At 38.8% G+C, this 24,049-nt stretch overlaps 1 protein-coding gene across 3 annotated transcripts in view; it reads right to left on the bottom strand.

Annotated features, from left to right (window-relative positions):
• Positions 1-24,049, bottom strand: part of syt1a (synaptotagmin Ia) — a 228,141-nt gene that overhangs the window by 48,077 nt on the left and 156,015 nt on the right. For all 3 annotated transcript variants that reach the window (XM_036577185.1, XM_036577186.1, XM_036577184.1), the window contains one exon: positions 23,457-23,641. In XM_036577185.1, the coding sequence (XP_036433078.1) occupies positions 23,457-23,619 (163 nt within the window). In that variant the 5' untranslated portion in view covers positions 23,620-23,641. The remainder of the gene's footprint in view (positions 1-23,456; positions 23,642-24,049) is intronic.

The raw sequence follows: 24,049 nt of genomic DNA, 5'->3' as shown, positions 1-24,049 counted from the left end.
CACTTCTCAGTGTTTGTCTTAAGGTCCTTCATAAGATTTTTCTTTGGTAAGCTCTTGTAAATTTGGCCTGAGGATTCTAAGGCTGTGTTGTGACAGGACTTTTATCCAGCAGCTAGGAGAAATCAAACTGCCCAGACCTGACAGAATGCGCTGGCAAGATTTTTTTGCCACAAACTTTTCTTGATTCTTCATTCCACTTTGAAGACTTTATATTTCTTTTGTCAGCGACGAGAAATATCACCATCGCTCCCTCTCTCTCTCACCCTTTTTCTCTGGAGGTTTAGATTCACTGGCGCAGCGTAGCATTTCCCTCAGCGAGGTCTTTGGGGTGGGGGTGGCAGACGAGAGAGAAAGCGAGGGAAAAAAAAATCAATGCGCTGTTGACAAAATCGATACGTGCTCTCCTCCAAGGAAAAACAGTGAGTGATGGTCTAAAGTAATGCTGGAGTCATCAGGGAGCGCCTGGCCTTGGCCTTGAACAGGATGGGTGCTGATAGAAGAGCCAAACGCGTCTTCTCCTTTATGCGCTTATGATATTAAAGTGATAGTTTGCTGAAAAATCCCTCTTATCACAAATGGAGTTGATCAGTCAAGATAAGTTTGGTGTCTTAAGTTTGCTTCTTTAGTTTTTAGGCTAATGTAGCTAACTATTATTGGAAGATTATTAGCATATCAATTAGCATGGTGCGAACTGCAGCACATACGTGCCTAACAACTTGAGTTGTTACACTTTTACTGTATGAATTATGAAATTACAGATGAAAAAGTATTTTTTTATGTGTTATGTTTAAAAATGTAAAATTTGCATTTTATTGGCATAAGGCAACAGCATGTGGCAATGACTCTACAGTTTGCAATATACAGGCCACATTCAACTTCTAAGCAAGGAAAAAAACATAACAAGATTATTAGCCATACAGTGGCCCCCAAAAAGTATCTGGACACTTTAACCATTCAAAAACTTTAAAGAAGTTCTTTAGTTTACTTCAAAAATGTATAACAAAATGATATTTATTTCAAAATAGCACTTTTAACATAACATCAAACTGATGGTAGACTCTCTGATCCTGTTTAAACCATGTGTTTTGAATCAAGATTATATCTGAATAAGGCCAAGCCACATGAAAATGCAAGTGTGAACACACCCAAGGTGCATTTGAAACAGATACAAATCCAATTACTCAAACCACTTAAGGAGGCGGTCTGAGATGCATTTAAGCCACGTTATAGCAGTGTAAATGCAACTTTCTCTCCCAAGACACATTCGACAACCAAAACCCCTTCAAGTACAACCAGAACTTGTCTGCGAGGAAGATAATTATAGAGAAAGCACATGGTTGGGGACCAGATGAAACAAAAGGCTTAAATGCAATATGGACAGACACTACTGTGCAAAACAAACTGCAGACGACTTACAGGAACCGTGCAATACATTCCGTCGCACACAGTAATCGGATTTCAGCTCGACTAACCGGAGACGCATTTGACTACCAAGTGTAAATGTGCATATGGCTAAACTCTTATCAGCAAACAATCTAGATACTAGTCACATGAAGCGACCAGGTGTACATGGGGTCTCAAAGAGTTGAAATGAATTCCAACCACACTGCACTAAGAGTACCATAAAGCACAGAGGTGGAAACATCAAAGTCTGATGGAGTCTTCAAATAAACAATCTGAAACACATGAGTCACCTTTAAAAGGCACCTTTCCCTAAAAGAAATGTCTTGGAATGTCTTATAATATGTAAAACAAACACCACTTAGTCTGACATATTGTTTCCTAAAACAATCAATTTAATACATTTTTAAATATGGCACAAATGTCCAAATACTTTTTGGGGCCAATGTATATGCATAAATGTTTTAGGAATTCAGCTAAATGGTGAAAACATTAACTTTGAAAAGTAAAGAATGATGTGCAGTGTATTCGTTTACTTATACAGTATATATTGCAGTTCCATCGTCTCATGCTTTGGCCAAATGCCAACAATTCTATTTTATTTAAGCAATAGAACATGAGAGGGCTGTGATTTGGTCACTGGTACAATCTGAAGACAAGTATAGCAGATCAACACAGCCATGATATTATTCATGAAAACACACTGCCTCAAACCCTCCATTCCTTTTACACAAAAGCTCAGCGAAATAGGGAAAAAAGTAAAGCAAAGATAAACAAACACTGTATCAAATGTGCTTTAATGCTGACTATTTCGTCTGCCACAAAAAGTAGTGCCCTATTGGGTTATAGATAGAGTCTCAGTATCTATATCAATACCTATATAGAGCTGTCTCAATATCAGGTTTAGCTCAGCTTTATCAATATATGCCAGATACTGAAAATTAGTTTTGTTCCAGTCAGTCTGTAAAGCATTTTACAGCCCATCTTGTTTGCTGAATTGTATTCTGTTTGTTTCTGGCAAACTGTTGTGTAGTTGTTTCTCCAAAGCTGCCGACCGAAAAGCTTGCTCAGGGCAAACAACAGGTTCAGAATTTGACGTAGTCCTGCTGTCACACTCTTTTTCAGAATCTGACCAAATGGGCTTCAGGTCTAAAAAATATTTTGCATTTTGTTGCCATATGGCAACAACATGGGACAATTGAACTAAAAAGGTTATCTAATGTATCCCTTATTTCTGTACGTGCTAAAGTAAAAGCTTGCTAACAATTAGCTGCAGTGTAATGTGAGTCATTACTTAGTGACCAGTGCTCAGTGGAATGATAAAGCCATTGTGGAAAAAATGTGCTGTTATCATAAATATCAACACACGTTCAACGCTTCTACACCAATCAGATTGTGCCATCAGAACTAACAGTTGTATGATGTTTTTACCCATGAATTAAAATGATTTTATTTTTGGAGAAGAAATTCTAACTTCCCACAGATTGTATGAAATTGTTGTATAAAAGTGGACAAAAGTATGGACACAATTCAGGCTTCAGGCTGCTACTACTGTTTCTGTCTCTGCTAATGTTTTAGTCCATGTTCATACAAAACAGTGTGTTATACAGAGTCAGAAACCACATGATCAAGTCTATTTGTGAGTACTTAACAACTCAACACGATTTGAAGCAAGTGTGTGATGATTTAGGCATGACGCTAATTAGCATTCCTATGAGAAATCCAACAGCATTCTATAATAATCAATCCCTTAAAATTGAGTACACAAAATTGAGCACTTACTGAATGTGAATAATGGATCACTTCAGTGGCAGCATGGCAGTTTTCAAAATGACATATTTTCAAGGTTTTAAGGTTTTATTCACTTGTAAAACTCATGCCTCATTAACCTCCATTGTAAGCCTCCTGGGAAGACTTTCTGCAAAGCAAAATTACTAAATAGAGCCTCATTCACTGAAATAAGTGACTGGGGTGACTGGAAGCATAGCTTTATGGCAGGAAATCATGTCTAGATTTTCCTTTTTCTGTTGCAGATTTAGCAGATTTGTTTTCTGTTGCTGACCAGTTGACCTCTAGAATGACCTATAATTTTCATGAAGTATTTTCTCCTTCAGAATACTGTACATTTGTGTTTCCACACCAAAAAAAAATAATAAATAAACATTAGGCTTTGTTTTCAACCCACATCTCTGTGCCTTCAGCCCCTGGTTTGAAAAGAGCAAATCACACTGCGGATCTCTGTGACAGCTGGAAATCAGAGGCGTCCTGAGTGTCACTCAGTCTGTGAGCAGAATGCCTCTGCCTTGCTGTTTAGATCCTGAGCCCATAATTACCCATACAGGGGCACACAAGGCTGCACTATACATCGTTTGTTAAGTATTACTGTGATATCGGTCTTTGCAATACTGATGTTGATCAGTGAGAGGTCCAGATTAGTTTATATAGGTGTTTTGATGAATCACAATGTAATCCATGTAATCCAACAAAAGCTCCACTTTCAAAGTGATCTAGGCTTGTGTATGAAATCTGTAAATATTGCAGGTCTACCAATAACGGCCCAGAACAAAAGAAAGTGGTTATGATATGCTACACCCATTTCCATGATTACACTACTTAGGTTTGCATGGTTACGCTACACCAGTGTGTCCCAGCCCTGGTCCTGAAGGCCCTCCACCTTGCTCATGTTTGTGCTTGTTTCTCACACCCAATTTAACTTAGTAAGGGGATGTTGATAAAAATACGCCAGCCAGTGGGCTTTAAGCATCAGGGTTGGGAAACATTACACTAAACCCATTTCCATGGTTACACTATAACCATTTCTATGGTTATGCTACACTCATTTCTATGGTTACACCATAATCATTTCCATAGTCAGGCTACACCCATTTACATGGATATGCTACACTAATTTCCATGGTTATGCAACACCAATGTCTGTGGTTACATTATAATCATTTCTATGGTTTTGCTACACTCATTTCTATGGTTACACTATAATCATTCCTTTAGTTACACTACACCCATTTCTGTTGTTCAGCTAGACCCATTTCAGTGCTTGGAGTAGAGTTATATCCATTTCCATGGTTACACTGCACTCATTTCCATGGTTACGGTAAATGAGTCATGAATTGCCTGATTTTTGGCTGAATGCTGTTAGAATGAAAATGAAGAAGCAAAGAAAATAGTTTGACATATTAAAAAAAGTCAAAATGATGGCAAAAGTGTAGAGAATATAGACACAACAATAACTTTACATCAAATTCTAATCATAATAACTGACAAACTTTAATGTAGTATGTAATAGATTGAAAGTTTAGAATCTGCACTTTCCACAGACCTTCTCCACTTGTTTTAATGAACAACAACTCAGAAATAATAATACAAAATTATAGCATGCTTTTGTTATCAGCCACGTGCTCTGACAGTTATTACGCTGGGGAAGGTGTGAGACCAATGTGCAAGAGAGTCCCTTGGACTTGGATTGACATCCATGAATCTATAGCAGTCTCAGAAGCGGCTCATGTCTACAACTTGTAAAGGGTGAATATAAAGGGTGAAGAGAAACACTTCTCTCTGTAACGCCCCCCGATTGACATTACTGACACGTCTTTAATGAAACCGCACAGAAGAGAAGGAATTATTCACTCCAAGATTGAACAAATGAACTGGTGTGATGAGTACGTACACACAGTCGGTATGTTTTTTAATTATGCGAATTGTTTTTGTCCCCGATCTGATTACTTTTGCTCATCACAAAGGGAAAATTAATTTGTTTTTAATGCTTCTCCCATTCGTACAATTGTTTTAATATGTCTCTCTGGTCTAATACTCTGTTTGGAGCCCTGTTGCTTTGGCTGTGTGATGTTTTGAAGCGAGCGAGCGGAGTGCTGCAGAATCCAGTGCCGTTTTATCTAATTCATCAGGCACATGTCTCATTCTGAAAGACACTTTTGTGTTTCTTAATTAAAAGGACCTGAGTCCCTGAAAGCAATTGAAGCATTTGCTAATTAACTCTATTGTGCGAGTGTCTATTCTCCCGAGAGAGCGCCACGCTAGCATGTGCTCTTCAACTTGAAGCTGTGGTTATCTCTTGTTCTGCCATGCACACACACACACACACACACACACACACACCCACAAAGAAACACACTCACGCACACAGAGACACGCTCAGTGGGATAGCATGATTGTGTTTCACAGCTGGAGCAATCTCGGCCAACAGCAACTCCGGTTTCCTACCATTTCTTTACTCGCTTTAAAATAAAGATGCCAAAAGGGTTATACGTAGCAACTTCACATGTAAATAGACAAAAAAGAAGCAGGGAGGAGCTCTGACGAAGTATTTAATTTGTTATTTATGTACTTGATGAATCTATTATTATTTGATTAACCCACTAATTGAACTATTCTGACTCTTCCTGTTCCTCTCACTCGTGGAAGCTATATCACCCCCTACACTTTGAAGCAGTGTATTACAATCTGTCAGAATGACTGTGTGGATCATATACACATTATAGAGTGCTTTTGAAAAGAAACAATAGAAGCCATATCACCCCCTACACTTCCTGTAGTGTTTTACAATCTGTCAGAATGACCGTATGGATCATCTGAACATTATAGAACACTTTTTAGATGAAATAATACACCAGGGATGCTAAATAAAAGTGGTGCTCCACATCAATAATCCAATATGTGTCCTTGTTTTCGTTAGCTTCCTGCTAAAGCTCATCCGGAGCAGCAGCTTGGCAAAGCCTGCCGCGTCCTGGGGAGACAGCCATAAGCTGCCTTCCTTCCGCTGCTTTCAAGGACGACACACGTGTCCTTATGGCTCACGCACACCCGGTCTGCCACCGAGGGGTCCTCCTCCAGCAGAGCGTGTGTCTGGCACATTGCATACACTCTTTCCCCTTCTTTTCCTCTATCTCTATAAGAAGAAAACATTATCTGTGTGTGTCCTGCTTTATCTGAAAAGGATGGAGAAGGGTCTGAGCTGGACAGCAGATAGAATTCTTATCAGAGATGACTGCTGAAGAAAGGAAAAAAGATCCTTACTTTCTTGTATTTGGCAGCCATCTGAGAATTTTGACATTTGAGACAGTAATAACTGTAGGACTGGCACAAAGCACTTTATCATGCTCACTTGTCAAAACTGCTTTCAGAAGTGTAGATTGTAGGCTGCAAAAGCTTGTTGTGGAAAAATGAAATCAACATGTGTCCTGTCTTCAATCACAACCGCTGCTGAGATATCTGCCAGGATCAGAAGTGGACTATTCTACCAGCCAGCACTGACAAAATCATGCTGTAATTTTATATGAATTATTTCTCACTCAAAGCTCAAGCAGAGAAATTTGGGAAGTGCAGATTCTTAACTTTTGATACGTACATTTGCATTTGTATAAGAGAGAGACATTTTAGTATCGAAGTTAATGATCGTTATCTTCTTTATTTTCACTGGAACTGCATTCAACCAGTAACAGTGCATGTCTTCTCATGAAGACATTACTCCTTACCACGGACCTGGCTAGTTGTGTAACCATGGAAATAACTGTAGTGTAACCATGGAAATGGGTGCAGCAGAAATATGGAAGTGGATGTGAGTAACTATGAAAATAGGTGTAATATAACCATGGAAATGTGTGTAACTCAACAGTGGAAAAGGGTGCAGTGTAAATATTGAAAAGGTTGTAATACAACTGTAGGAATGGGTGTAGTGTAACCATGGAAAATGGAGCAGCACAACCATGGAAATAGGTATAGTGTAATTTGGAAATGAGTGTAGCCCTGACCATGGATATGGGCGTAATGCCATCATGACAATAGGTGTAGTGTAACCATGGAAATAGGTGTATCACAGTCATGGAAACTAGTGTTGCGTGATCATGGAAATATGTGTAACGTCACCATGGCATGGCAGTGTAACATGACAATGGAAATGGGTGTAACACAACTGTGAAAATGAGTGTAGTGTAATCATGGAAATGAGTGTAGTCTAACTATGAAAATGGGTGGAATGTCATCATGACACTTGGTGTAGAGTGACCATAGAAATGGGTGTAATGTAACCATGGAAATGTGTATAATGTAACCATGGAAATGGGTGTAGCATAACCATGGAAATGGGTGTAACACAACTGTGGAAAATGAGTGTAGTGTAATCATGGAAATGAGAGTAGTTTAACTATGAAAATGGGTGTAATGTCATCATGACAATCGGTGTAGAGTGACCATGGAAATGGATGTAATGTAACCATGAAAATGGGTGCAATGTAATCATGGAAATGGGTGTAATGGTGTAATGTAACCATGGAAATGAGTGTAATATCATCATGACAATCAATGTAATGTAACCATGGAAATGGATGTAATTTAACCATGAAAATGGGTGTAATGTATCTGTAGAAATGGGTGTAATGTAACGATGAAAATGGACGTCATAACCATGGAAACTGATATAGCATAATTCTATGCTTTTAATCCACATTTGAAAGCAGAAGAGAAGTTTTTAATGACATTGAGTTTGATGAAAAGTAATTGCTGCTCTTTATAACATTTTTGCCATGGTTTTTGTCAGTTTCTGACAGTTGCAGACTCAAACCTGTCAAAACAGAATATAAACTGAATGTAAATGAAGTTCAGTCATGAATTACTTTACTATGTAATTACATTAAAATAATTATGCAAAGCTAATCAAATATATAGCAAATACAACAATAATACATCTAGACTTCTAAAGGTTAAATAGAGGAAATGGAGACATGAGCTGTTCTCTATGAAGTCACTGAGTTATTGGGCTGCCACTGAGGAAACCCAATTGTGCCTGATGTAATTTATGCTAACATCAGTGCTCGAGACGTCGGCCATGTGTGGAATGTGTCTGTGGGGATGTTAAAGGCAGTAGGGGGCTGGTCAGCATTCTGTGAGTCTCTTTAGGCTGCCCGACTCTCATTACACAGATATTGGGCTGATCTGAATGCAATAAGAGGTTTTTTAGCCAGCGGGTTAGTGGGTGTCTGAAGCACGGGGGGATACGATCAGTAACATAATCCGAATTCTTAAATTCTCAGAGCCCAGAGGTCCACTCCTTCACTCTCAATAACTCACCAACAAACATAATAGACGTGATTTGATAGAGGGAGCGCTGCTGTGTTCAGCAAAGAGTGAGAGAGAGAGAGAGAGAGCGAGAGGCAGCCAGGCAGAGTAAAATGATCCAGCAGAGTAATGTTCCTCAACCCAGACTAATTTGTTGTGACAGATCGTTGTTGGTCAATTAACCCCAGTAGTACGACATGTTATACAACAAAAAGAAAGAGAAGGAGAGAGATTATCACAGGTAACCTTTCTGCCCTTCTAATATGCCCTTTCATTCTGAAAGTGATTGAATGTATATGTTTTTGTTTTGATCTGTTGTACCAACGTATTAGTTTAACGCAATTAGGGTTCACCCTTCGAGGAGCAATTAACCTTGCCATTTTTAATTAAACATGAAATTTATATAGATCTACAACATTTTTGAACCACAGAGTACAACTGAACTATGTACATATTGCATGAACAAGCAGCAAGCTAACACAAGCAGCAGCAGAGTGGAAAGCTCCAGTTCCCCTTGGGAGCCTCCACTGTAACAAGAATCCACAAGCTGTATGAACGAGAGCAAAAGGCTACATTTTACCATTGACTGTTTGTATGATATAAGATATATAAACTCATTGGTTGGAACATGCAGCCACTGTTGCTCTCACTTGACGTTGGTGATGACAATTGGAAACTGTGTTCACTCTATCACATAATTTTCATTGGAATAAATAATAATGTCACTGAATTATGGAATTATAGTAAAATAAATAATTTCTGAAGATGCACCGATCAGGCATAACATTATGGCCACCTCCTTGTTTCTATGCTCATTGTCCATTTTATCAGCTCCACTTACTATATAGGTGACCTTTGTAGTTCTACAGTTACAGACTGTAGTCCATCTGTTTCTCTGATACTTTGTTAGCCCCCTTTTACCCTGTTCCTCAGTGTTCAGGACCCCCATGGACCCTCACAGAGCAGGTACTATTTGGGTGGTGGATCATTCTCAGCACTGCAGTGACACTGACAGAGTGGTGGTGATGTGTTAGTGTGTGTTGCGCTGGTCTGAGTGGATCAGACACAGCAGTGCTCCTGATCAATGAAGAATGTGGGTGTTTGAGAATGATGGAGTCTGATTACTAAATACTCTGCTACCTACTGTACCATCTTCGACCTCCACACCTAGTGTGATTATTTGCACATCTACATAGCACTGTAATATCCATTACTATATATAGTATATAGTTGATTACACTCACTCTACATTCCCAGTGCAATATTATATGTCTCGGTGCAATATTATTATTTTTAAGTTATTGTGTAAGATTATATGTATATATTTTAGTTAAATTGGTTTTATCTATTCTTCTATCCTATCTATAGTTTTGTTTATCTATGTGTAAATACTGTTCTCTGCATAATTTGTGGAACTCGCACTCAGGTTTTTCACTCACCTGTGTCCCTGTACTCTTGTGATGTGACAATAAATCTGATTTGATTTGATTGATTTGATTTGATTTTGGAGTATGTTGGTGTTTGGTGAAGTATGTTGGTATTTGGTAGTGATTGAAGCTGTTAGGTGGAGAATGTTGGTGTTGGATGGTGTTGTTTGGTGCATAATGTTTTTAGTTGATGGAGAATAATGGTGTATAATAGAGAATGACAGTGTTTAATGGAGAATGACTGTGTTTAATAGGGAATGGTGGTGTTTGGTGGAGAATGATGGAGTTTGATGTGGAATGTTGGTATTTGATGAAGAATGGTGGTGTTTGAGAAAGATGGAATCAGAGAATGTTGGTGTTTAATGGAGAATGATGGAGTCTAATAAAAAATGTTGGTGTTTGGTAGTGAATGAAGGTGTTTACTGAAGAATGTGTTAGTTGGAGAATGATGAGTATTACATGGACAATGCTGGTGTTTGGTGGGAATAATTTTGTTTTTTTTTGGAGAATGAGGGTAGTTTGGTGGAGAATGATGGTGTTTGATAGAGGAGTTTGATGACAATGATTGTGAATAAAGTCCTAGTAATAAACCAAGGGTAATAAGTTCTGGTCTTAAAGGCTGGTCTTCAGTACAGTTTGCTAATTTCCTTGCTTTACCTGGCAATTAAACCTGGCAATTAACAGGTAAGTTGAACTAGATGCATTTTAGCAGGTCAATCACCAAATGATGCTGAACGTTGGCCCTCCATTAATGGAACTGATGATCTTTCCTTTAGATAAAAGGTCCAGTAGTCACTTCCCTGATGAAATGTGTTTTAAAGCTCCAAGGGACTTTGTTTACACTACCATTGTTTGTAATAATCAAAAACATGAATGTTCCTTGAGATCTTAACCCCAACACTAACCCTGCTAGGAACTGTTTTCATAAGCGATTTATATGCAATAAAGTTGATGTAAACAAGGTAACCTAAATGACTGGTATTAAACTTTGAAATGTTTTTTAGCTGTAAGCTACATCTGCATTCATTCAAGCCAGGATAAAGCTCTTGTTTTAGTTGTGGAGTTCTTCTCACTTTGGCTTCTGCTGTTTGTAACGTTCTATAAGTTTATTAATAAACATACATGTAGAAAACACTGTGAGACCAATTTTTATAGCCAGTTATCAAAACAAACATTTTTTCCCACTCGATACTTTGAAAGAAGCAATTTACCAAATCAAACTACTCTGTCTGTGCAGGGCAAAATCAAACATCAAGACAAGAAACACAGTTTAACAATCAATCCTACACACAGAACTCTGGAACAAATGCTGTAAATTCTCAGGAAAGTGTGCATTTCAACAAGCATGAAATTGGCATAAATTGAGGCTTTTGTACAAATCCGATGTAAATTTGCTCCAGTTCAGAGAGAAAGTGATTCTAAGGACCACACTCGGAGAGATCACGTATTCTGGAGCCTTGCTGCATTGTCTTCATTATTTAGAGTAATTGTGGCAGAGTGCGCAATAATGGCTCAGGCTGTCGCTGTGCTGAGAGGTTAATTGTCATTGAAAACAGGAGCCTTGGGCTGGAGCAAGGGAGATTCATTAGAGCTGGCTGTGACACAATCGCCCACTCGATACTGCATGTACTCAAGTGGGCCATGCAACCGCAGCAGTGAGCAGAACGGCAAGAGCTAAGACGGCTATTCCGCTGAGGCTATAACAGCTGGGCTTGAATGTTAAGCAGAAGCCTGCGAGTGCTCTTGAGCCAAGAGCGCATTGACCAAGCATCATGTAACAAACACCGTCATTCTCCAATAGCCTCTGTAATTCTCCACCAAACATCAATCTACACCAAACACCATCATTCTCCACCAAACACCACCATTCTCCACCAAACATCATCATCCTCCAAGAAGCATCATCATTCTCCAACAATTACCATCATTCTCTAACAAACACCCTCATTCTCCACCAAACACAATCATTCTCCACCAAACATCATCATCCCCCAAGAAATGTCATCATTCTCCAACAATTACCATCATTATCTAACAAACACCATTATTCTCCACCAAACACCAAAATTCTCCATCAAACACCACCATTCTCCACCAAACACCCTCATTCTCCACCAAACACCATCATTCTCCACCAAACATCATCATCCCCCAAGAAATGTCATCATTCTCCAACAATTTCCATCATTCTCCACGAAACACAACAATTCTCCACCAAACATCATCATCCCCCAAGAAGCATTATCATTCTCCAACAGTTACCATCATTGTTCAACAAACACCCTTATTCTTCACAAAACATCATCATTCTCCACGAAACACCACCACTCTCCACCAGACACCATCATGCTCCAACAAACACCAACATTCTCCAACGAATAATGTTATTCTCCAATTATCATTATTCTCTAACACCCTGATTCTCCAGTAAACGCCAACATTCTACGCCAGACACCGTCATTCTCCAGTAAACACCAAAAAAAGTAATTCTCCAACAATTACCATCATTCTCCACCAAATAACTTCATTCTCCACAAAACACCATCATTCTCAACCGGGCTCTATCATTCTTCAGCAACCACCAACATTCTCCAACAAACAACATTAATGAAGGAGTGAAAATGGGAGTGAACATTTTGGTATTCCTGTATTTAAAGCACTTCTCTGGAACTGGCAGTCAGTTTGTGGTCCTCACACAGCTGAAGTACTGGTAGTGCAAAAATATCTAGAATCTCCTTTAGTGCCAGCCGGAAACACTCCAGTATCTCCTAGCATAAACAAACTGCACTGTTGCGCCCAAAGGCCTGCTCTCTAAACCATGATCCGTGAATTTATCCAAGACCTGTTCAAGGTGTTTTTCAAGGTACACCTCATGCCTGCAATTCTGAATAGATTTTTTGGTTCTACAATGACACAAAGTAGTTGTACTGTTGGTTATCCATGGTCCTTATTCCTGATTAGCGTTTTAATGCATAGGTAGTGTGACAAAGTGTGTGTGGCAGATGGACAGCTACCTGTCCAAGTGATTCTGCACACAGCTCCACGTGTGAAGGGTGACGCAAACAGAAAGTGGCGTCGTGTGACGGCTAGTCAAAAGAGCCACAGTGACAGCAGGCCACAGATGAGCCACCATGAATATTTACTGAAGTTCAGGGGGAAAAAACACATCACGCTATTGGTAACAAGTGAAATGGAATGAAAAATATCACACATTTGCACATTTATTTTCCCCTCTCTCCCACCTGCAGAGGCACAGAGTCGTTGTTGGAGCAAACAGATGCATTTTTAATGTTACATGTCACCGTCTTTTTCACACATTTTGGTGTTAGTGGAGGAAGGAACCTTCATTAAATCAATTCACCGGCACAATTTTCCCTGAATTCAGCCAAGACATGTCTGGTGTCTGAAGTTGTAGCTAACAAGTAATAGGGCTTCAAACTCCACAAATGAGCAACTTGCATCATCACACACCTGTCAAGAAACCATGTTGAGGCAATTGTTATCTCTAAAAATTAACAAAATTATGGATAAAATTTAGCCTTCAGTACAGCTGCTAATGTTTTAGTGTTTTTGAGGACACAGAAATCTTAATAACTTCAGGGGTCCTGAATCCAACCATTTATGTGTTCACTTCAACTTCAACACAATGTTGGTGAGGTTGGACCCGAGCGATGCCACAGCCGTTCATAACTGGCTTCATTCCAGCTAGTGGGGGAATTGAGTGAAAAGCAAATTCCATATTATTTTCCTAACTAATATGCAGAACTATTAAATGTAAGTTAGGAGAACTTTTGATTAAACCAAGAAGTTTGAGTTGGGTGTCCTTAGGTTGAATTAGCTCAAGCAAAGCTGTGTAATAAGTTACTTTTTAAGTTGTGTTCAATTTTCATCGTCTTATAGTGTATTTATAGATAACAGTATGCCACACAGTGTCAGAAAGCACATAGGCAAGTCTATTGGAGTTTCCTTAGAAGGCTCATATCATGCAATAACCAAAAATGTTCTTGCTTTTTTTAAATAAAACTTTGATGTATTATGTAAACATTAAACCATACAGTCCATACATGGAAACTAACATGCAAAAACAGCCTGTTTTGAATTCACTATTTTCACGATGTCATGAAAACCAATGTCTATCCACCTTTTCAGCAGTTTAGCTCCACTCATTCAAACTGAAGCAGTGTTTCAGTCTGGACCGCCAATCAGAACCAATAGCCAATCAGAACAGAGATCATCAAATAGTCATGTAATAATGAATTATGAGACAAGACAAGACAAGACAAGGAAAGGAATTGAATCTACACATTTTCCCTCTTACCCTAGATATAGTTGATGAGCCAAGACATCTTTCATATTCCAAATTTGCTTCTTTAGTTTAGTACTGAAGCTACTGGGCTAATGTTGTTAACAAACACTAAACGTCCCCAAAACCTCTCTCAGCCTGCTCAAACTGCATCCAGGTCTTCATTAAGGTCGTGCAGGCTTCACCATGTAGCTGAACACATCACTCTGCTGTTTTACAACAGATTCATTAATTAGTGATTTTTGTAGTTTCTAGTTATAAACAATTCAATTTTTTAGATTGAACAGTGGAATGCAGTGGAGGGCTGTGTACATGTGGTTTTTGGCCTGACAGGGCTGTTGCTGCAGAAGATCCACAAGCCCAGAATAAATCAGTAGCACATGCTAGCCAGTGTGTGTGCAGTATATCCATGTGAGCATTTGTCCCTATTTTCCAGTGCATATCTGTCTCTGCTGACAGAATCGGTGGTCTGAGGCAGAGTGAAGCCCAGTCAGGCATGGCCTGTGTGTGTGTGTGTGTGTGTGTGCGTGCGTGTGCGTGTGCGTGTGTGTGCGTGTGCGTGTGTGTGTGTGTGTGTGTGTGTGTGTGTGTGTGTGTGAATGTGATGGAGTTGGGTGACTAAAACAGTAATTTAAGGCACTATAATGGACTGGCTCTTGGCTCCAGCTCAGAAGGGGCATATCCGTCTGAGTCCAACACGGCAACCCTTTATTTTACAGTTGTCTACAGTAAGGCAAAGTGGTAATTAAAGTGGCCTGTGTGTGTGTGTGTGTGTGTGTGTGTGTGTGTGTGTTTGCGTCATAAGAGATTGCACAAAACCTTTAAGGCAGTTTCTTCTTTTTAGCCTTGACTCTAAGAAAAATTAATGTCCAGAACGAAGTTCTAACAAAATTAATATCCAAAATGAAGTCTAACAAAAGAAATATCCAGAATGAAGTTCTACTATTAATATCCAAAATGATGTTCTAATAAATTAAGCATTCAAGATGACGTTCTAATAAAATGAATCTCCAGAATGAAGTTCTAATGAAATTAATCTCAAGAATGCCTCATAACCATACATGTGGCTTCTAAGCTTCTATTAAAATCCAAGTATTTTCTTGTAGGGATTCAAATAACCACAGAAACTGATTTTTTGCTGTCTTTCATGCACAATGCATGCAATCACTCAGACTGTTCAGCTGCCGAGTGAAAGTGTGCTGAATCCTGACCTCAGTGCTGAACTCCTGATTGCTAAGGCCGGCTCTCCAGCAGCTGTGCATGAGCTTCTGCTTAGTTTTTCTTGATTGCTTGCACACATTTCAGGACACAGTGTTCCTGATCTCAAATGCTCACACACATTTTCAAAACACTACACACATTCAGAAGATTCACCCACATTAAGATCAAAGCGAATCTGTGGCTACAAAACCATGAACTGTCTACAATGATTTAAAATGAGTTCTTCAGTCCTGACTCAGATGCTCCCAAATGCATCCTCTATAACTTGTAGCAGGGTGATCTGCTGATGAAGATTGTGCTCCTGGATTTAGAAATCCTGAATTGGGCAGGAGGTGTAAATCCGAGCCTTAGTTGGTCCTGGCATGAAGCTTGAATGACTTCAACTGGGTAGCACAAGCCCAGCACAAACCACAGACATCTTACTGGTCTTCACCTTCTCCATCCCTACACTCCTCATCTTCCTCTCCTCTTGCTTCATCATACAGCAGATAGCAGTGCAGTGCCTTTAGCGGCTGTTTTTATTTGTGAGTCTGCTGCTGGTTTGGAGCTCATTGGCTGAACGCTGGCAGGTGTATTCAGTTGCTGAACATTACTGTGTGGCTTTACTACATGGAGCAAAACATGCATATATACATTATATGTTATTGGACACTAATGTCTGTCTCTATCTATTTGCATTATATTTGTTATATATTTTGATATTTATGGTAAATGACACTTTATTTTTTCCTCATTCTCTCACTGATACAGGAGTGTAGAGAAAAGCTCTGTAATGTTTGTCCCTTTGCAGTCAGAGCTCTGTAAATAATCTCCAAATGTGTGCATTTTCTTTCTTCATCTTCTAAAAATATTTCATGGGAGAAAAATTGGTGGTTAGAGGTGGAGAACTGTTTAGTGTTCTGCAAAAAAAGTGTGGATGCAGTTTGTAATGAGAGAGAAATGCAGTGAAATATATTGAGTTTTGCTACACTGACACAAGTAAAAACCCTGACGTTTTAGATATTCTAAACTGTGTGCCAGTGTGTAATAACAGCCTGTAAGCAATCCAGAAAAACTATAACCTGAAAAAAAAATCTTATGACCATTTACTTTGTTAAACTTTCAGTTTATTCAACTCCATGACTTTCGTCTGTGGTTCCCCAAATAGGAGTCATTTGTCCAGAACTGACAAGCTATGGGGATGTAAATGATGACATAATGCACAAATATGGGGAACAGAATTTGAAAATGAACCTACACTGCCAGTAGAACCCCTGTGCTTCTACTCACTGGCCACTTTATTAGAAACACCTGCCTCATACTTCCAATCACTGGCCACTTTATTAGAAACACCTGCCTCATACTTCCACTCACTGGCCACTTTATTAGAAACACCTGCTTCATACTTCCAATCACTGGCCGCTTTATTAGAAACACCTACTTTCTACTTCCACTCACTGGCCACTTTATTAGAAACACCTACCTCATGCTTCCACTCACTGGCCACTTTATTAGAAACATCTATCTTGTGTTTAAATGGCCACAGACTAAAGACTAAAATATTCTACAGCATCTGGAATCCCATTACACCACACTGAGAGGCCTCCTACCTGGCCTGGTATTAAAACTCCAATATGTTCCTCTGTCCTAATTTAATTTAGCCCCACTCTGGCTCCCTAACTCAGTCTATATGAGATGCAAAGCTGGCACGTACAAGCTCCAGTCCATCATAATCCATCCTCACTGGCTTTAAGGCAATATTCTCCTCTACAGCTGAACTAGCGACTGGTGTTACTTCCCAAAGGGCTAAATGAATGGAAAATAACCCCCTTATCAGCTGTGCCATGACACAAATCTGCACACCAGCAACATGACATGTGCGTCATTCATGCGGTTCACAGAACAGTGCAGATCCAGGCTTTTTTTTTTTTTTAATTGCCGCCATTTCCTGACACCAGACTCTCTTCCACACAAGCCAATGCCACTGAATGCATCTATATTTAGCCTATGCCTACGTGCCATTTTGAACAGTGTAGCATGCAGCTGGACTGCATCATGTTAATGGAATAGTTAATTACACAATTCCACTTACACCAAATGTAGTTGATAAGCCAAGATGTGTTTGGTGTCTGAAGTTTCTCTAATTTTCGTACTGGAACTACAAGGCTAATGTAGCTACAAATTGAATCTGATTACTATTGCACAAACTGCATGCCTAAATCATTGCACTGTTGCCTCAAATAGCATTAAGTTGTTAGGTAGTCTTAAATAGACAAAAGTATGGACAAATTTCACGCTTCAAGAGAGCTGCAAATTCTGTTTTAAGCTATGCTATCCTTTTATCTATGTTTATACAAACCTCAATTCCAAAAAAGTTATAATAGTATGTGAAATAAAGATATTGGCAACATGTTATAAGTTTAATATATAGGTGTTCATTTGTTGGGAAAATAAACAACTATGGTTGGTATAGTGTAGTGAGTGACATCTCTGCCTTCCATGCTGTAGACTGGGGTTCAACCCCACCTGTGAAAGCACCCTACACTGTACCAGTAAGAGTCCTTGGGCAGGACTCCTAACACTACCCTTGCCAACCTGTGTAAAATGAAATTGTAAGCCGCTGTGGATACAATTGTCTGCCAAATGTAAAATGATTGTTTCATTCATATCTTTGTCCATATCCTTCTTGTACAATAATGTAATAAAAATACACTGATAAAACAAAAAGTAGTGACTAGCAAATCCACTTTGACCCATATTTAAATAAAAAAAAGTCCAAAGACAAGATATGTAATGTTTTATCTTATCAAAATCATTGTTTTTGGTAAATATATACTCATCCCGAAATTGATTCCTGCAACATGTTCCAAAAAAGTTGGCGCATGAGCATTTTAAGAATAGAAATATTGTGAAAGAAACATCTTAAACAGGTGAAGCAATCATGTTTGGGTATAAAAGAAGCATCCATGAAAGGCCGAGTTCTTTATGAGCAAGGATGGGTCCAGACTCGTCACTTTGTCAAAAAATGCATCAGCAGAAAATGCAACGGGTAAAGAACAACATTCCCCAAATGAGCGATTGTAAAATTCTTAAGCATTTCACCCTCTATAGTGCATGACATCATCAAAAGATTCATGGAATCAGGAGAAATCTGAGACGTGACCAAAATAAAAAACAGCATGCTTCTATGATGGATAACACCACATGGGCTCAGGAATGCTTTGACAAACTGTTGTCAATAAACAGCATCCGTCACTGCATCCACAAAAGCAAGTGTAGATTGTACTGTGCACAGTGGAAGTCATAAGTCAACAACATCTGGAAACCCCACCGACTTCTCTGGGCTTGATTTAATCTGAAACTGACTAACATTCTGTGGAAACCTCAATTGTGGCCCGATGAGTCAACGTCTTATGGAAATAATGAACATTGTGTTCTCCAAAGAAGTAAAGAACCAATGAGATTGCTACCAGCATAGTTCAAAACCAGGGTGTGTCATGGTATGGGGGGAGAATTAGTGGGTAATTTGCATATCTGTGAAGGCACCATTAAAGCTGGAAGATATAAACACATTTTAAAGAAACAGATGCTGCTTTCTAGATGACGTCTTTTTCAGAGACATCCCTGCTTGTTTCAAGACGACACATTCTGCATATGTTACGACAGCATGGCTGCATAATCACAGTCCACATGATAGACTTGTCTGCATTCAGTCTAGAACTGTCTCCCATTGAAAACGTCTGGCATATTATGAAGAGAATACAGCAACGAAGGCCCTGTACAGTTGTGCAGCTGAAGACTTATACAACTAAAGAATGGCAAAAAACTCAGCTTTCAAAACAGGATCAAGTGTCTTCAGTCCTCAAACTATTATAGTCTTTTGTTGTTAAAAGGAAAGATGATGTAACGCAGTGGTAAACATGCTTTGTCTCATTTTCTCGAGAACATGTTGCAAGCATCAAAACTGGATTGAGCATATATTTACAAAGGTTCAAGGTAAAACATCGAATATCCTGTTTTGTAGTTTTCAACTGAGTGCACATCAAAGAAGATGTACTAATCACTATTTTCTGCTCTTGTCATTTTGTATACTGTCCAACCTTTTTTTGAGGTTTATTGATAACAGTAAGTCATATGTCAGAAACCAGATAAGCAAGCTTATATTTTGGGTAAGAAGAGAAAACTGGATAAGTTTGATTTTATTTGTTTATTTTTCTATTTATTTATGTATTTGTTTATTATTACATTACTAGGTTTGGGCAGTAGAATGCTACCATCACTGCTACTGAATGCTAATTGGTTTGCATTACTGCTACTGAGTACTAATAGGTTTGTATTACTGCTACTGAGTGCTGATTGGTTTGCATTACTGCTACTGAGTACTAATAGGTTTGTATTACTGCTACTGAGTACTATTAGGTTTGTATTACTGCTACTGAGTACTAATAGGTTTGTATTACTGCTACTGAATACTGATTGGTTTGCACTACTACTACTGAGTACTAATAGGTTTGTATTACTCCTACTGAATACTGATTGGTTTGCATTACTGCTACTGAGTGCTGATTGGTTTGCATTACTGCTACTGAATGCTGATTGGTTTGCATTACTGCTACTGAGTGTTGATTGGTTTGCATTACTGCTACTGAGTACTAATAGGTTTGTATTACTCCTACTGAATACTGATTGGTTTGCATTACTGCTACTGAGTGCTGATTGGTTTGCATTACTCCTACTGAATACTGATTGGTTTGCATTACTGCTACTGAGTGCTGATTGGTTTGCATTACTGCTACTGAATGCTGATTGGTTTGTATTACTGCTACTGAACGCTGATTGGTTTGCATTACTGCTACTGAGTACTGTTTGTTTTGCATTACTGCTACTCAGTACTGATTGGTTTGCATTACTGTTACTGAGTGTTGATTGTTCTGCATTACTGTTACTGAGTGCTGATTGTTTTGTATTATTGCTACTGAATGGAATACTGTTGGTTTGCATTACTGCTACTGAGTGCTGATTAGTTTGCATTACTGCTACTGAGTACTAATAGGTTTGTATTACTGCTCCTGAGTGCTGATTGGTTTGCATTACTGCTACTGAATGCTGATTGGTCTGCGTTACTGCTACTGAGTGCTGATTGTTCTGCATTACTGCTATTGAATGCTGATTGGTTTGCATTACTGCTAATGAATACTAATAGGTTTGTATTACTGCTACTGAGTGTTGATTGGTTTGCATTACTGCTACTCAGTGCTGATTGGTTTGCATTACTGCTACTGAGTGTTGATTGGTTTGCATTACTGCTACTGAGTGCTGATTGGTTTGCATTACTTCTACTGAGTGTTGGTTGGTTTACATTACTGCTACTGAGTACTGTTTGTTTTGTATCATTGCTACTGAATGCTGATTGGTTTGCATTACTGCTAATGAATACTAATAGGTTTGTATTACTGCTACTGAGTGTTGATTGGTTTGCATTACTGCTACTGAATGCTGATTGGTCTGCGTTACTGCTACTGAGTACTAATAGGTTTGTATTACTGCTCCTGAGTGCTGATTGGTTTGCATTACTGCTACTGAATGCTGATTGGTCTGCGTTACTGCTACTGAGTGCTGATTGTTCTGCATTACTGCTATTGAATGCTGATTGGTTTGCATTACTGCTAATGAATACTAATAGGTTTGTATTACTGCTACTGAGTGTTGATTGGTTTGCATTACTGCTACTGAGTGCTGATTGTTCTGCATTACTGCTACTGAATACTGATTGGTTTGCATTACTGCTACTGAGTACTAATAGGTTTGTATTACTGCTCCTGAGTGCTGATTGGTTTGCATTACTGCTACTGAATGCTGATTGGTCTGCGTTACTGCTACTGAGTGCTGATTGTTCTGCATTACTGCTATTGAATGCTGATTGGTTTGCATTACTGCTAATGAATACTAATAGGTTTGTATTACTGCTACTGAGTGTTGATTGGTTTGCATTACTGCTACTCAGTGCTGATTGGTTTGCATTACTTCTACTGAGTGTTGGTTGGTTTACATTACTGCTACTGAGTACTGTTTGTTTTGTATCATTGCTACTGAATGTTGATTGGTTTGCATTACTGCTACTGAGTACTAATAGGTTTGTATTACTGCTACTGAGTGCTGATTGGTTTGCATTACTGCTACTGAATGCTGATTGGTTTGCATTACTGCTACTGAGTGCTGATTGGTTTGCATTACTGCTACTGAGTGTTGATTGGTTTGCATTACTGCTAGTATATTACTTTTACTAGCAAGGAAACTTCAAGGATAAGAGAAAGTGAGGTCTTGTGTTCAGTAGTGACGTAACATCTATGTATGAATGATGGATCCCAAACCTCATTTAGTCTCTTATTTACATTCAGATTGGAGAAAGAGGAAACGCTCACATTGCATCTCTTTTTTTCATTCATTATGTTTGAGATGAGATGATGAAACAATGAGAGCTATTAAACATGATAAATAAATAAAAAATATGTCAGGTAATGAATAAAGGACATGAATGACGGATGAAGCATGTTTTCTGCTGCCATGATTAAGTGCCATTCATTTCAGGAAAGGCTCAATAAGTGTTCAAATTATTGCACATCAGAAATGAGACAGTGAGAAAAAAGAAATTGAATGATGAACATTTTTTGTTGCGGTATGCACCATTCTGATGAAACGTAATTAAAGATTAGCATAACCACAGAAAAGGATGTAGAGATGGAAATGAGTGTAACTGTTGTGTAAACATGTAAATGGGTGTAGACTCACCATGCAGTCTAAAATAAATAGCCACTTCCCATTTAAGGTAAAAAATGTTTTAAAACAAATAGTTTGATTGCATAAAAAAGAAGAAACTGCAAAAAACATAGATTTAGAGACATTTTGTGTCAAGAAAGACACTATCCATTTTTTCCTGGATAGACAACCAAAATTCAGCAAAAATTTAGGAGAATCGTGGATGGGTAGCAACCCTAGCATAGCAATGAAAATGCATAGATTTAGAACAATTATGAAAATGACTGTAGCGTATCCATGTAAATGCGAGTACATTTAACGTAATCATGGAAATGAGTGTGGAGTAACCATGAAAATAGGTATAACACACTCATGGAAATCAACCATGATAATGAATGTAGACCAGGGGTCTCAAGTTCCAGTTCTGTTGGACAAGATCCAGCACAGTTTGGTGATTTCCTTGCTCAAATATACCTGATTTGACTCATCAGTTAATTAACAGGTTTAACCCTTGTGTGGTGTTCAGGTCTGTGGGACCCATTTTCAATGTTTACGAAAAGAAAAAATGATACAATTTATTATTATTTCAACCCCAGATTCCTTGTCCTTTGCTCATTTTCTGTGAAGAACATATAAAATAACACATTTTCAGTGTCTTCACGTGTGGTGTTGGGGTGAACCTGCAGGGAATAAAAGTGTGGAGGTGCTGTGTCCTTCACTCTGTTCTCCTCATACATGGCCTGCTGTTAGTGTGTGTGTGTCTGGGTGTGTATATGTGTTTGTATATGTGTGTGTGTGTGTGTGAGAGGGTGGACAACATGGACAGGCTGCTGACTGGCTACAGCTGCTAAAGGAGAACCCTACACTGACCACTTGTGATATTTTAAACATCTGGTATTTTTGCATAAATTGTTATGACTGTATTGATTTAAAAAAGACCACTGAGTAACAAAAACATGAACACCACACAAGGGTTGATAAATATATTTGGACAAGGAAATCATCCAACTTCAGGTCCAGAGTTCAAGACCCCTGGTGTGGACCTAGTGTAATCAAAGAAATGGGTGTTGACCTAGTGTAAACTATAGAAATGTAGTGTAACCATGGAAATTACTATAGCATAACCATGGAAATGGGTGTAGGCCACTAATCCATATATCAGTGCTGTAGTTGTCTGACTTATGAAAGTAAGAGTAGATTTGGGATTATTTAGGAAAACAGCAAAGAGGCAAAAAAGACTTTGGCATTTCCAGAGGAAAGTATGTGTATGTGTAACTCACATGGTATTTTGTTGAGCTCGTTCATGAACTTGTCTTTGAGTTTAGAGAAGGCCTCATCCTTCGGACCCCCACCTCCGGGGGCGGCAGGCTCTGTGCTGTTAGAGAGGGTTTCAGGCCCCACGCTGGGGGCTGGGTTTCCCACCAAAGCTTCCCTCCGACTCATGGCTACGGCAGCCAGGCACAAGCTAAGAGAGAGAGAGAGGGAGACATTACATTATATTCATTTTACTGTGGACACATGTCTTTGGAAATTAGTACAGAAGGACAAATTACAAATGAACTCAGATGACACACAGATTAAGTCTGTTCTATTTACACACATTTTGTGAGGCATCTATGTACAAAAGATGTGTTATTACAACAATAATATTTTATAAATATTATTGCAGTGTTTCTCATCTTATATTTTCTGTGTTTGTTAATGTATACAAGTTTTATTAGTGACTGTATCAGAAATGCCATGACTGTATCTGAATAGGACACAGGGCACAACAACAGAGAGGACCCGTAACAGGCAGTTAGTGTCAGAGAAAGGCAGATGTGAGTACACACAGTGACCTTTGCCTTTTCTTCTTCTGTATGAAGTAGCAGAT

Source organism: Colossoma macropomum, unplaced genomic scaffold (genome assembly GCF_904425465.1).
Source record: "Colossoma macropomum unplaced genomic scaffold, Colossoma_macropomum, whole genome shotgun sequence".
NCBI lineage: Eukaryota > Metazoa > Chordata > Actinopteri > Characiformes > Serrasalmidae > Colossoma > Colossoma macropomum.
This window is presented reverse-complemented; position numbering and strand designations above follow the sequence as displayed.